Here is a 14,561-nt window from a genome sequence, read left to right as displayed (position 1 = left end):
CTGTCAAGCCCCATGGGGGCGGGGGAGGGCATAGCCTCAGGTCCCTGCTGATTGCTTGTTAAGGCTCCTTATGGGAAGTTGGCCTCAGCTGTGGGTGCAGCCATCTTTGTGACGGAGTGATGGTCAATTAGCATATGCCCTCTTTATTAGATAGGATTGGACAAGAGCATCCTGAGCAAGTATTTGTTGAATAAATGAGTGGGTTACTCCTGATAGGGGGATTATGATGACTTTTGTTTGATAACTTGTATTTCCATTGTTTCAAGTTTTAATGTTTTTCATATACCTATCATGTGCAATCCACTAATATCATAAAAAAAGAAAATGATTCAACAGAAGGTAGGACTTACAGTGAAAACCGCCTGAAGGTTATTAAGCTTCTCGATTTCCTTGGGCATCCCGTTACTGCCCCAACGAATTAGGTAGTTCTCACTGGTGAAAGAGAAAAACTGATTCTTAACGAGAGGTTAACTGGGCTTGGAGCTGCCCACAGTATAGACTGGAAGGGTAAAAGGAAGGCCCAGAAAAGCTGTTAAATTCATCAGGCAGATGTGAATGGAGCCTCCTGCAGCCCAGCCCCACAAGGCACACCCTGTGTGGACAGCGACAAGCAATGCTCACGATGGACAAACACAGCAGATTCCATCTGGGGTCTTTCTTCCACCTCAAATTCTGTCTAAACATTTCAGCTTTGCTGAATCAAGATTATCATTTTATAATAATCACTCTAAATCCTTCCCCTGGAAAACATATCACAACACTCAATAAAAATAAAATAAAATTTCTATTTTAGAAATAAACATTCTGTCAGTAATTACTTTTAACCATCTTCTTCAAAACACATCTTAGCTGCTCAGCAGTAATGCCACTGTAGGGCCAAACAAAGCCTATTATCATTCCCAATAGTCATGAAAAATATTGTATAGACTTTAATTATTAGAGCAGTTGTAAGTTCACAGCAAAGATGAGCAGAAAGTACAAATTTCCCATATACCCCCTACCCTACCCGTGCACAGCCTCCCTACTATCCATGTCCCCCACCAGAGTGGTGCATTTGTTACAGTCGATGACTCTACATGGACGGACACAGTCATTATCACCCAAAGTCCAGAGTTTACATTAGGGTTCACTCTTGGTGTTGCACATTCTATGACTTGGGGCAAATGTATAATGACATGTATCTACCTCTGTGCTCTGCAGATTCAGCCTTCCTTACACCTCCCCTATTACCTTTTGAGCTCTTTGTTCCCGTCTTTGTGGTCTGATGAGTTTTACGTGACTTCTAAGACCCAGGGAGTCCACAAACTGTTATTGCACTATTTCAGCAGTCAGACAAAAGGCTTTTAGCCCAAAGGATTTTATTTTCTTCTGCCCAGAAATCCTTCCCACTCTTTTCTGTCTTCCCCTCTCAAACCTAACCTCAGGCAGGGTAGGTGAAGGCTGGATATTTTTGTGAGGTGGGCAGCAGATGGCTAGGTCTCTATTACCTGATGAACGTGGACTGGTCGGGGTCATAGAGGGCCATGAACAACTCTGCATCTTCCCCGATGTTGCACACAAAGTTCTTGAAGTTAACATAGAGGCCGTAGGTGTGGAAGGCATTGAAGTTGGACTGGCCCCGCAAGTCCAGGTTCTGCAGGAGTGTCTGAACCCAGAGGACAAGAGAAGATAACATCTTGTTTTCAGCAAATGGAAAATATTGGCAAATGCGCCCGGCCAGCGTGGCTCAGTGGTTGAGCTTTGACCTATGAACCAGGAGGTCTCTGTCCAATTACCAGTCAGGGCACATGCCTGAGTTGTGGGCTCAATCCCCAGTCGGGGGTGTGCAGGAGGCAGCCAGTCAATGATTTTCTCTCATCATTGATGTTTCTATCTCTCCCTCCCTTCCCCTCTGACATCAATAAAAAATGTATTTAAAAAAATATTGGCAAATGGGGGACAAGTAGCCCGTCCTGTAAGGCTCAGTGTTGGCCCATGAACCAAGAAGTCACCAATTAGATTACCCATCAGGGCACATGCCGGGGTTGCAGCTCAATCCTCAAGGGGATCATGTAGGAGGCAGCTGATTGATGATGTTTCTTTCTCACTGATGTTTCTATCTCTCTCCCTTCATCTCTCTCTAAAAATCAATGAAACCGTATTTTTTTTAAAAAAGGGAAACAAGCCCTAGCTGGTTTGGCTCAGTGGATAGAGCGTCAGCCTGCGGACTGAAGGGTCCCAGGTTCAATTCTAGTCAAGGGCACATGCCCGGGTTGTGGGCTCGATCCCCAGTAGGGGGCATGCAGGAAGCAGCCAGTCAATGATTCTCTCTCATCACTGATGTTTCTCTCTCTCCCTCTCCTTTCCTCTGTGAAATAAATAAAAAAATATATATATACTTTTAAAAGGAGGACAAATGTAATTACCACCCAAGAGGAGAAACTATAGGAAAGTGGACAAATAATCAAGTGAGCAAAACATAATCATTATTTACATAATCATGACTGTCCTGTTCAGAGCCTTGAACCCAAGTAATTGAATAGTTGCCAAAAGGTGATAATTCATGATTTTAATAGCTTCAAGAAGTTCTCATCTCTCACAATCACTTCTGGATGAACCTCAAAGGCATAAAAATCAAGATTCATTATCCTTCTTTTGGGGAATAACTCTCACTGCAAATAAGAGATCCCACTGGGAAGCTTCACCCTCAGGCACAATTAGTCATTAAGTCCAGAAACACAATTACGTATTGCTAAAGAAATAAAACCTATAAACTAAGAAAATAAAAGAAAAACAGAATCTTCTACTTATTATAACAGAAAGACTGCAAGACCATATACCTAAATATCAATATGATTAGGCAGTCATAAGACAGGTGAATAATATTTCTCTTTTTCTGCACCTTTCTAATTTTTACTTAATGCCCAATTATTACTTTCAAAATCTTTCAAACACTTTATTTCTTAATATTATTTAATTTATTTTGGAAATTGTAATACATAAACTAAATATAGAAGGTTACATGGTAAAAAGGCTCCCCTCCACCCAGCTCTTTTTCCCAGAGGTATCCATTGATTACCAATTTCTTGTCTACTATTCCAGAGTTAGTCAACACATAAGCAAGCACAGATGTATGTAATTTTTTTTAAATTGATTTTAGAGAGAAGGAAGGGAGAGGGAGAAACATCGATGCAAGAGTAAAATATCAATCAGTTGCTTCCTGCAAGTGCCCCAACTGGGGACAGAACCTGAAACATGGGAATGTGCCATGACTGGGAATCAAACCTTCCACCTTTCCGTGTATGGGACAATGCTCCAACCAAGGGAGCTATACCGGCCAGGGCTGCATATTCTTTTTTGAAACACAAATAATAGTATTTCATACACAGTTTTGCATCTTGCTCTTTTTTACTTAATATATAGCTTTGCAATCTTTCCTTATCAGAACATACCTATAGCTGCGTCATTCTTGCTATTACATTTTGCTTTTAAAATGAGGGCACGGCTGGTTTTCTGAACAACATTTCTACCTTGTGGTCAACAACTCCCTTTCTCTCATTAAAAGTAAAAGCAAAAATGGAACCTCGGTGGCCAAAACTGGCATATTTGAGGAAGATTACCTTTTCTTCTTGAATCCTTTCCTCAATCCTTTTTGAGGCCATTTCATGGACCTTGAAGAGGGCAATCGTGCTGGTTTCATCTGGGTCCAAGATGTTTCCGTTGTCATCTCGCACGACCAGATCTAACCCAAGCATTCTAGGAAGAAAGGAGTGGTCAGCTGGTCCTCAACAGAAACAGACTTCTTCCCAAAGAGCCCCCGTGAGAGAGCCAGAGGAGTCATGGTGAGGAAGCGTGGATGCTGGACAAGTCAAGAACAGCTCATTGGCTTGTCTCCTTTCAATTCCTGTCTACTTTCCATATCACAATGTTAAAAAACTTATGATAATACTAGAGGCCTGGTGCATGAATTCGTGCACGGGCGGGGTCCGGCCAGCCTGCCCCGATCGGGACTGAGACAGCTGGGGGAAGGGGCTGCAGGAGGTTGGCCAGCCAGCCCCACCCCTGATCAGGGTTGGGGGGGCCACTCGGGGGCTGGACCATCAGGGGTAGGCACTGCAGGAGGTTGGCTCGCAGTCCTGCCCCAGATCGGGCTGGTTGGCCAGCTGCAGTGTGCGTCATAGCAACCAGACATTCCATTCATTTGACTTTCATATATAAGATTAACCAAACTCATATAGCAATATGCAAAATAATTTGGTCCACAGAACCTCACCAACAAGGGCAAGATTGGCACTGATTCTGAGCAAATTTCTCTGACCAATGCTTCTTCCCTGAGTCTTCTGCTGTTTGACACAGGAATATAAAAGGCCACTACATAAGTATTGGGGGCTTGCCCTGCTACCCTTCAAGGGGCAGACTTGGGGGACAGTGCTAATTCCAGACTTTCTTAAAGGAGATCAATGAAGTAAGGCCTGGCTACTGGTATCTCCTAACCCACTGCAGAGTGTGGGCCCTGGTATCAATCAGACCAGGATTTGAATCTTGGCTCTCATACTTGCTAGCAAGATGGCTCTGGGTAATTTAGGTAATTTTGCAAAGCTCTGATTTCTTGTAAATATTCCCCACCCTTCAGGGTTCTTGGGAGAATTTAATGAGATAATGCATGTAAAGCACGAAACAGTATCTAGTGTATAGTGTACATGCAATAAACTTTAGCTTTTATTGTGGCAACTGGCACAAGAAAACACCTAACCGAGTTAAGATGTAATTCTGAGTAATGCACAGGAAGAGATGGAGCTATATGGCGTGTACATGGCACAGTCCCAGCAAGGCTCTCATGGCCAATGTGCACACAGAAGTAGAAGAAATTGTACTTAGTTCCAAGAAGTGGGGACGACTGTGGTGGAAACAGGATACTGCTATCTGACTGCCCAATGTACATTCCAGGCACGGGCAATTTGGGACTAGGAGTGTCCAAACAGCAAGAAAACGCAGGGATAACAGTGAAATGTGCCAGATCTTTGGGAAGAAAGCAGAAATGCCTAATTTTCCTCCTCTGTGTTTTATAGCATCTCCATCAACTGATTTCATCTGGCACGTTCCTTTCCATGGCAGCCAGACCCACAGGCCACCCAGACTCATAAGCAAGGGGCCTCGATGGCTGCTCAGAGACTGGATCACTGCTGCATTGATGGAGCAGTTTCATTACTTGAGCTGCTTCCAAGCGCTGGAATGGGAAGGCAGGCCTGTTCTGCTGTTTGTGGGAGGTTAGCATCTATGCCAGAGATCAGGGTCTCCCAGGCCAACGCCCAAAATTACAGAGGGAGCATATGTGCAAGGGGGCAGCTGCCTTATGTCACCTTTGCTGATTTTTAAGTCCCCTGGCACTACATGATTGGCAAAGCAACCCCGGTGGTTATAGTCCTGTGGATAGACAAGGGACGAGGGTGGGAACTCTTAATGCTTAACCCTAAAAAAGGAGCGTTAGACATAAAATAGAAAATTCTTGGGTTCAACTTAAGCTTTCCCACTTATATCCTTATGACTTGGAAACAAATCACATAAACTTACTTGGGCTGTTTCTTTAACCATAAAATTGGAATAGCAGCTACAACCAGGTAATACATGGGAAGTGCACGTGGGAGAGATTTCATAAATAATGGCTGAGTCTGAATCTTGTATGCTATGTCCACTCTAGCCATTTCTGAATCCAGCTGTCAAAGTGACTCGGACAATTTTAACAGGTCTTTGAAGCATTTCCCAAAGTCATGATGTTGAAGAAGTAAGGCAAAACAATCATATAAGCACAAGTTGAACACATTTAAAAAATGAGGCTAAATATCAAATCAATCATCAATAAAAACAAACTGAGAACCAACCCAGTCTTTTAAAAAGAGCGGGTCAGGAGGGATAAACCCTAGGTCATCATAAATATTGATGAATTGACTGAATTTCTCATTTTCTAAAAGGTAGTACTAGAACCTACATACCTGCCTGAGCTAATCAGATAAGTAAGGAAGTGATTAAACTATTTAGAAGTTATTGGAGGAACAATCAACAGGCTAAAAACATGCTTTAACTGGCAAAACATGCTAAAAACTGGCAATGCTGGTTTTCGTACACTTCCTGTTAGGGGAAGATGGAGAGAGATTGAGTCTGACACTGATGTAAAATCCAATGTTAAAATGTAAACAGAGACAGTCCAAAAACGTTGCCTTCAGCCCCGTTCAGTCTGTCACTAAAATCCGAGCCCCCTTCTCCACCTCTCCATCATCTCACAAGATCAGAGATCCAGCACAGGGTCTAGTCCATGAAGGGCACCTGCCAATTTTCTTTTCAACAGAATTAGATGTTTTCCAAGGCAAAAAGAGAGCAGTAACCATTACTCTTGGGCAACTCCCAGGTCAAAAGCTTGGGGTGAGCTGTGTGCTTAGCATGAATGTGTCTACCTTTGTCCAAGTCCTCAGGGAAGTCAGCCCTGGCTTACCTGTTCCCATGATCGATTTTGGCTGTGACCTTCTTCTTGAGCTCTGCCAGCTCGTCCTTGGGGAGTGTTCCAGACAGGATTTGGGACCGCCACTCGATCAGGCTGTATGTCATCTGCTGCAGCCGGCGGAAGAGACTGACCTTGTTGTTCTAGGACAGGAAAATGAGGTGGAGAAAGGGACCCCCACAAAAAAAAAAAAAAAAGGTGTGATAAAGGATGGAAATGCCTTTTGACTGTTTGTAGATTCTTTTTTTTTAATTTTTTTAAATAAATCTTTATTCAGATTATTACAATTATTTCTCCTTTTTCCCCCCATAGCTCCCCTCCACCCAGTTCCCACCCCACCTTCTGCCCTTACCTCCCAACACTGTCCTCATCCATAGGTGTATGATTTTTGTCCAGTCTCTTCATGAACTCCCCATACCCCTTTCCCCCTGAGAATTATCAGTCCACTCCCTTTCTATGCCCCTGATTCTATTATATTCACCAGATTATTCTGTTCCTCAGGTTTTTAATTCACTTGATTTTTAGGTTCACTTGTTGATAGATATGTATTTGTTGTTCATAATTTTTCTTTATTTTTTCTTCTTCCTCTTCTTTAAGAATACCTTTCAGCATTTCATATAATACTGGTTTGGTGGTGATGAACTCCTTCAGCTTTTTCTTATCTGTGAAGCTCTTTATCTGCCCTTCAATTCTGAATGATAGCTTTGCTGGGTAGAGTAATCTTGGTTGTAGGTTCTTGCTATTCATCACATTGAAAATTTCTTGCCACTCCCGTCTGGCCTGCATAGTTTCTGTTGAGAAATCAGCTGACAGTTGTATGGGTGCTCCCTTGTAGGTAACTAACTGTTTTTCTCTTGCTGCTTTTAATATTCTCTCTTTGTCTTTTGCTCTTGGCATTTTAATTATGATGTGTCTTGGTGTGGTCCTCTTTGGATTCCTTTTGTTTGGGGTTCTCTGCGCTTTCTGGACTTGTAAGTCTATTTCTTTCATCAGGTGGGGGAAGTTTTCGGTCATTATTTCTTCAAATAGGTTTTCAGTATCTTGCTCTCTCTCTCTTCTTCTGGCACCCCCATAATTTTGATGTTGGTATGCTTGAAGTTGTCCCAGAGGCTTCTTACACTATCTTCAACTTTTTGGATTTTTTTTTTTCTTTTTGCTTTTTCAGTTGAGTGTTTTTTGCTTCTTTGTATTTCAATTCTTTGGCTTGATTTTTGTGTTCCTCTTGTCTGTTTTTGGGTCTCTGTATAATATTTTTTATTTCAGTCAGTGTATGTTTAATTTCTAGTTGGTCCTTTTTCATATCTTCGAGGGTCTCGTTATATTTATCGGCCTTTTCTAGGATATTCTTAAAAAGCCTTATAACCGTGGTTTTGAATTCTATATCCAGTCGTTTGTTTTCCTCCATTTCTTTCGTTTGTGATCTGATTCTTTGATGCCACATTATCACTGCTTCCCTGATTTGGTAAGGTAGATTTGTGTGCTAGGTTTCCAATAAGGCCCAGTGGGTCTGCCTCCCCAGTTAACCTAAGGTGGACACTCTTGGTGCACCCCTTTGTGGACTGTGTGTACAGCCTTGTTGTAATTAAGTCTTTATTGTTGTTGGTATCACTGGGAAGAATTGACCTCCAGGCCAGTTGGCTGTAAGGATTGGCTGTGTCTATGCTGGGAGAAGTTCAGTGCTAGAGACAGCCTTATAGGATTAGACTTGCCAAATTGCAATAGCCTCTGTGTTCAGCTTGGATGGGGTGGAGTCTCAGTCTTGGCTTCCCGTCAGCCTTGCCCTTGCGCGCACGTGTGCGCCTTCAGACCTCTGCCTTCCCGGCTCCCGAGTATCCACCCAAGAGTCCAGACTCCCCCCACAAGAGCATGGGTCCCCAGGGGCTCGCCTGGAACTGGGGTTCACTGCAGTCAGAACTGGGGCTCAGTGCAGTCAGGAGCCTCTGACTCCCTTCCACTAGGGAAAGCCTGTGGCAACCTCCGCAGCCTTTGTGCACACTGGCATGCGCGCCTTCAGATTTCTGCCTTCCCCAGCTCCCGAGTCTCCGCCCGAGAGTCCAGACTCCCCCCGTAAGAGCGTGGGTCCCCAGGCGTTCGCCCGGAACTGGGGTTCAGTGCAGTCAGAACTGGGGTTCAGTGCGGTCGGGGGCTTCCTTCCCCCTTCCGCCAGAGAAAGTCAGCCAGGCTCTCAGCCGCCCTTCCTCTCTGCGTGCACAAAGACCCTTTGCTGTACCTCCAATTCTCTGTGAGCTTTTCTCTTTCCTTCTAGTTGTAGAATTTTCACTCAGCCAGCTTTCCTGTGGTTCTGGATGGTGTCCGTTCTGTCTTTTAGTTGTAGTTTTGAAATTGTTGTGCGAGGCAGCAGTTTAGGTGCTTACCTATGCTGCCATCTTGGTTTCTCCTCCTGTTTGTAGATTCTTCATAAGGTGCTATTTAACCAAGTAACTGTGCCATACAGTAAGCCGTGCAATGTGAGGGGATGGCCTTGCCCTGAGCCATTCCCACTCCCTTCCCAGTAGAACTTTAGGAACAGATGAGCAATTGTAAGGTCAACGGTTGGTCCTAACTCATAAGTATATCCAGTCATCCATGCACCCTAAGATTCTTAACATGTCGCTCCTCTGTTTGAAACCCTCCAGGGATTTCTACTGTCCATGCGACATAGATCACACAGGAAATCCCTGCCTATCTTGGCTCCGGCCTCCATTTCCAGCTGCATTTTACACCAATCTCTACCTCAAAAATCTACGCTCCTTCCATGCAGAGCTACGTCCATTTCTCCTGAGCGCTCCAGACCCTATAATGATACTTCTTCTACTTGGACCCATTTTCTCCTCTCCCCTGCACTTACTCCCTACTCATCCCTACTCACCCACACACTATACCCTCCACCAACTGCTAATTCTTACTTCTTCGGCCTCAACTTATAAGTCAGAAGTCTCTTCCTCGAAACCCTAACTCTGAGCTCCTGGAATTAAGTCCCTCTCCCAGCTCCTGGAATTAAGTCCTGTCACAGCATCAGAACCCCCACCTTGGCCAGCTGGGCTTGCTCTCCGCTTACATGGAAGTGCCTACAGGGCATTTTTGCATCCCTAGGAGCTGGCACAGAGAAGGCGCTCTATAAAGGGTACAGCATGGGGGAATTATGGATGGAGAAAGAACTGTAATTTCAGAATGTAAAATGTTATTTTAAAATCCACATAAAGCTGGTAGACCATCCAGAAAATTGTGAGATGTAGAAAAAAATAAACCATTATCCTGGGCTTCAGTCAGAACTGCCTGTAACCGAACAAAATTAACTTATGACCAACTAATCATTTGCACTCCTATCATTTTAAGAGTCAAATACTTTATGTCGAGCCATAACTTGGTCCTATCTAAATGATTGGTTGATTCATTATATTTTTTAAAGGCCAAGAGCATCTACTATGTGCTGGAAATAAAATTCCAGCCACATTCTAGAGGACAAAAGACAACAATAAATAAGTAAACTATGTACATTTATATATATACTACTTACATATGTAATGTATATATAATATTAATATATATATGCATACATACAAAAGATAATTTCAGACTATGAATAGTACAAGAAGCATCATGCTAAGTGAAATAAGAAATAGGACAAGAACCATATAATTTCACTCATGTGTGGGACATGAAACAGAAAGCAACCGAAGAACAAACAAATTCATAGACACGACAATAGAACGATGGTGACCAGAGGGGAAGTGAGATGAGGAAGGATAAAGACGGTAAAGGGGGTCAAATACATGGTGACGGAAGGAGATTAGACTTTGGGTGGAAAACACACAATGCAATCTACAGATGATGTATTACAGAATTGCATACCTGAAACTTATGTAATGTTATTAACCAATGTCACCCCAATAAAGTAAATTTAAAAAGGTGCAAGAAGGAAAATAAAGATATGATAGGGTGTACATGCAGAAAGGGGCCACTATAGAGGGATGGGTCAGGAAAAACTGCTGTGTGTCACTTCTGAAATATGTCTTTTAAATAAAAACCTGTACAATTCGAAATACCCCATGCATACTGTAATACCACTTCTTTTTTACTTATAGGTGAGAAGTCATGATATGTTATATAACCATACACTTCTAAAATTATAGAAAGTATTATCTGCTATAAAAACAATGCCAGCCTGGTCTGTGTGGCTCAGTGGTTGAACGTCACAATTGATTCCAGGTCAGGGCACATGCCCGGGCTACAGGCTTGAGCTCCAGTGGGGGTGTGCAGGAGGCAGTCAATCAATGATTCTCTCTCATTATACTGATGTGTTTTTTTAATCCTCACCTAATATTTTTCCATTGATTTTTAAAGAGCGTGGAAGAGAGAGGGAAAGACAGAGAGAAGTGAGAAAGGTTGCCTCCTTCAAGCACCTTGACCAGGGCCCAGGCCAGGGAGGAGCCTGCAACCACGGTAAGTGCCCTTGATCGGAATCGAACCTGGGACCCTTTGGTCCATAGGCCAACGCTCTATCCACTAAGCCAAACTGGCTAGGGCTCATTATTGATGTTTCTATCTCTCTCTCTCTCTCTCCCTTTCTCTCTGAAATCATAAAAAAATATATTTTTTAAAAATGCCAATACACACACACACACACACACACAGTAGTTGCTGCCGGCTGTACAGCACGTTCTGTTCTGGATGATGTCCTTCCACAATAATCCCAGGGACAGCTACTACACAAGGTATCGACTAGAATCAGTGCTGCAAACATCCACAATACTCCTAAACAAAGAGTAAACGTGAGGGAGGAGGCCTCCGCCTAGAAGTGGGGACAGTGGGAGGCAGCAGTGAGATTAGCAGAGTGTGAGAAAGGCCCGAAAAGAAAGTCAAAGTTCTGTAAGAATGCGAGGGAGAGACAAGATGTTTATCTGTGACTGCAATCTGCTCTATTAACACCGCTGATCTGAAAAACACAGGCTTCGAAGACTGCTTAAAATGTGATACTCATTACACTTAAGGCTTTTGGCATTTTCTGAATTGCCTTTCTCACAGGCAGTCTTTTGAAAGCATAAAAATGGGACTTTAAATTCCCGTTTTTAATGAGCAAAGGTAAAATCCGTTTGTTTTGTTTTCTGTTTTGTTTTTTTTTTTCAGTAAATTCTATAAAAAATGTTTCCATCTCGTCCTTCAAACTGGAAAACGGAGGGAGAAATGAAGCTAAATAAAATTTGCTTCCAAAGCTGCTGGGCAAAAAGATCTTTTTTTTTTTCCTTTTCTTATTTGCAATCTATTTGTCTGTTCCTGGCTAGGATTTTTGAAATGTTTTCTCATTTTAATTAAGCTGTTAGGTCCCATAAGGTGGTCAAGAAAGGGCTTGAAGTCCCAGGGGAGCCCCTAGGAGCAACAGCGCTTTGAGAACACACTCAGAAGTCTTGGTCTCAATTACACTAGACGTTACCCAAGGCAACTTAATTATTGCCTGTCCACATCAGCCTTGCTTGCCAAGTTCTCCCCCAAACAAGGATGAAGACAGCCATTCTTCTCTGACTCACTCTGTCAAATTCATTCTGATCAAGCAGGCTGGAGAACACCAAAGGAAGCCATTTCCCCCTCTACTTTAAGGAAATGGATTTTGTTGCCACACTCCTCAGATTGTTCAAGTAGGCTGGTCTGGGCCATAGCTGGCCCCTGACACTTTATGGATTCCTGGGGCAGCACATGAGGACAGGTGAGGAGAAAATCAAGTGCCCCCACAAAACCATGAGACAAGGACCTGTGCGTCTCCATGTGCTTTCCAGTCTTGCCCTCCCTGCCACCCCCTTTTCTAATCTTGCACAGCCCAAGCTGCCTGGCACAATACCTTCCCTAGTACCTCTAGCTCTCTCTCATCTCCGCCTTTCTTTCACTAGCAGCCACTGTCACAAAATTAGGAGGGCAGGACATTTATTTAATAATTTCTCTGATCCTCTCTGCAAAAGTCAGCACAATCCTGGGACAGAGGAGGGACTCAAAAACAAATTTGGACAAGTCAAATGTAAAATGCCACTCTGGTTTCAATTTGAGGATCACCTCTACCAAACAGAGATATCTATATATTTTTTTCCTACCAGACAGTAAGCTATTCCTGCATTTGTTTCAAGTGTTACCCTCTTTTCCACCAAGAGATCTCTGAGGTCTTATTTTTACATTTTGATTCTGGATGCCTACCTATCTTTATGTTGTGCGGAGGGGGTGGGTAGAGGTGGAAGTGGGTATAAGAGGATGAATGGTAATGGGAAAAAATAAAATAATTTTTTAAAAAGTTACTGTTTTATAGGATAATTATATACCTAAATCTAATTTTGCAAAATTTGATGTTTGTCAATGATCATATATTGATCATTAATGATAATATTCCTATGAGCTGCAACAAATGTGGTTTACTATGTACAGAGTTTATTGGACATCAATACCATAATTATTTTTTTTATTTTTTTATTTTATTGATATTTTACAGAGAGAAAGGGAGAGGGATAGAGAGCTAGAAACATCGATGAGAGAGAAACATTGATCATCTGCCTCCTGCACACCTCCCACTGGGGATGTGCCCGCAACCAAGGTACATGCCCTTGACCGGAATCGAACCCGGGACCCTTCAGTCCATAAGCCGACGCTCTATCCACTGAGCCAAACCGGTTTTGGCCATAATTATTTTTTTTAAAAGAACGTCAAAATTATTTTAATGTAAAAGGGAAAAAAATTGTGACATGAAAATGCACATTACATATATGGTTAGAAGTTAATAATAATTGACTATTTTTGTTAAATTGCTGTAAATAGGGAAACTGGAGCCTCTCTTAAATTTGGAGGCATATTCAAAATGATAGAATGATTGTATAGGCTATTTAACAGCAAGCGTTCTTTAGAGAACCATATTATGTAAGTATCAGCCATGGGATTGTAAATGTATTTATTTTTAACTATTATGTAGATATAGTTATTAAATTGTACATGCCTAGTACAAAAAGTACTTTGTAGTGATGAAATAAATTCACAAGAGAAAACCACTTTGCCTTCAATGATGGCAGGAATACAGAGGGCAAGCACTGAGGATTTTAGAATTCTGGGGGCACTGAGACAACAACACCGCCTCACTGGGGTCAGAAACCTGGGTTCAATGCTTCCCTTTCCTAACCAATGCAGACCACAGTCCAAAGGCGGTTCTCTGTTCCTCCCCATCACCCTGTGCAGAAGAATCACCAGCCTTTCCTGTTCCATGAGATTTTAGGGTGTAGAGGCTAAGTATTTAACTAAATGTATGGCGACCTGATTTCCATCTCTAATTCTACCGTGAACTCCCTAAGTGACTTTGGTCAAATCATTCTCTCTGACACACCCACCTGTAAAACAAAGGGACAGGCACGAAGATCCCTTTCTTCCCTAGAAGACGTGCATTCAAGTCTAAGATGGAGACATTAAACTCATGTACTCCGCAGATGGGATGCCTGCTGATGCCCTCACACACTCTGTGGCTCTACATCCCTTTTCACCTGCACAGAGCGCTCTGCAATTCACCTCACGTCTCCCCTGAGGACCTGCACTCCTGGGGTCCCCAAGGCGTCTTGCTCCTGAGTCCTGGGCTGCACTGACTCTTTCTCCGAGAGGCAGGGAACCCACACGCCCTAGTCACACTCTTGCTGGCCATTCTAGTGCCTTCCTCTCTCAGCAAAAGGCTTTGGCTGACTAGCAAAGGCTTGATTTTTTTAAAAAAATATATATTTTATTGATTTTTACAGAGAGGAAGGGAGAGGGATAGAGAGTTAGAGACATCGATGGGAGAGAAACATCAATCAGCTGCCTCCTGCATACCCCCTACTGGGGATGTGCCCGCAACCAAGGTACATGCCCTTGATCGGAATCGAACCTGAGACCCTTCAGTCCGCAGGCCGACGCTCTATCCACTGAGCCAAACCAGTTAGGGCCAAAGGCTTGATTTTTAGGTGGTTGTTTTTTGTTAATCCTCACGGGAGGTTATTTTTCCCATTGATTTTAGAGAGAGTGGGAGGGAGGGGGGAAGAGGAGAGAAGAAGGAGAGAGAGAAACATCGATGTGAAAGAGAGCCACATCAACTGGATGC

The 14,561-nt window shown here is 43.0% G+C and overlaps 1 protein-coding gene across 1 annotated transcript in view; it reads right to left on the bottom strand.

The window, feature by feature from the left end:
• DOCK5 (dedicator of cytokinesis 5) overlaps window positions 1–14,561 on the bottom strand; it is a 227,492-nt gene that overhangs the window by 116,331 nt on the left and 96,600 nt on the right. The window contains exons 6-9 of the mRNA XM_080674976.1: window positions 6,467–6,615; window positions 3,600–3,735; window positions 1,488–1,645; window positions 351–432 (exon numbers count right to left, since the gene is read on the bottom strand). Of these exons, the coding sequence (XP_080531102.1) occupies window positions 351–432; window positions 1,488–1,645; window positions 3,600–3,735; window positions 6,467–6,615 (525 nt within the window). The remainder of the gene's footprint in view (window positions 1–350; window positions 433–1,487; window positions 1,646–3,599; window positions 3,736–6,466; window positions 6,616–14,561) is intronic.

Source organism: Plecotus auritus (genome assembly GCF_963455305.1).
Source record: "Plecotus auritus genome assembly, chromosome: 6".
Taxonomy (NCBI): domain Eukaryota; kingdom Metazoa; phylum Chordata; class Mammalia; order Chiroptera; family Vespertilionidae; genus Plecotus; species Plecotus auritus.
This window is presented reverse-complemented; position numbering and strand designations above follow the sequence as displayed.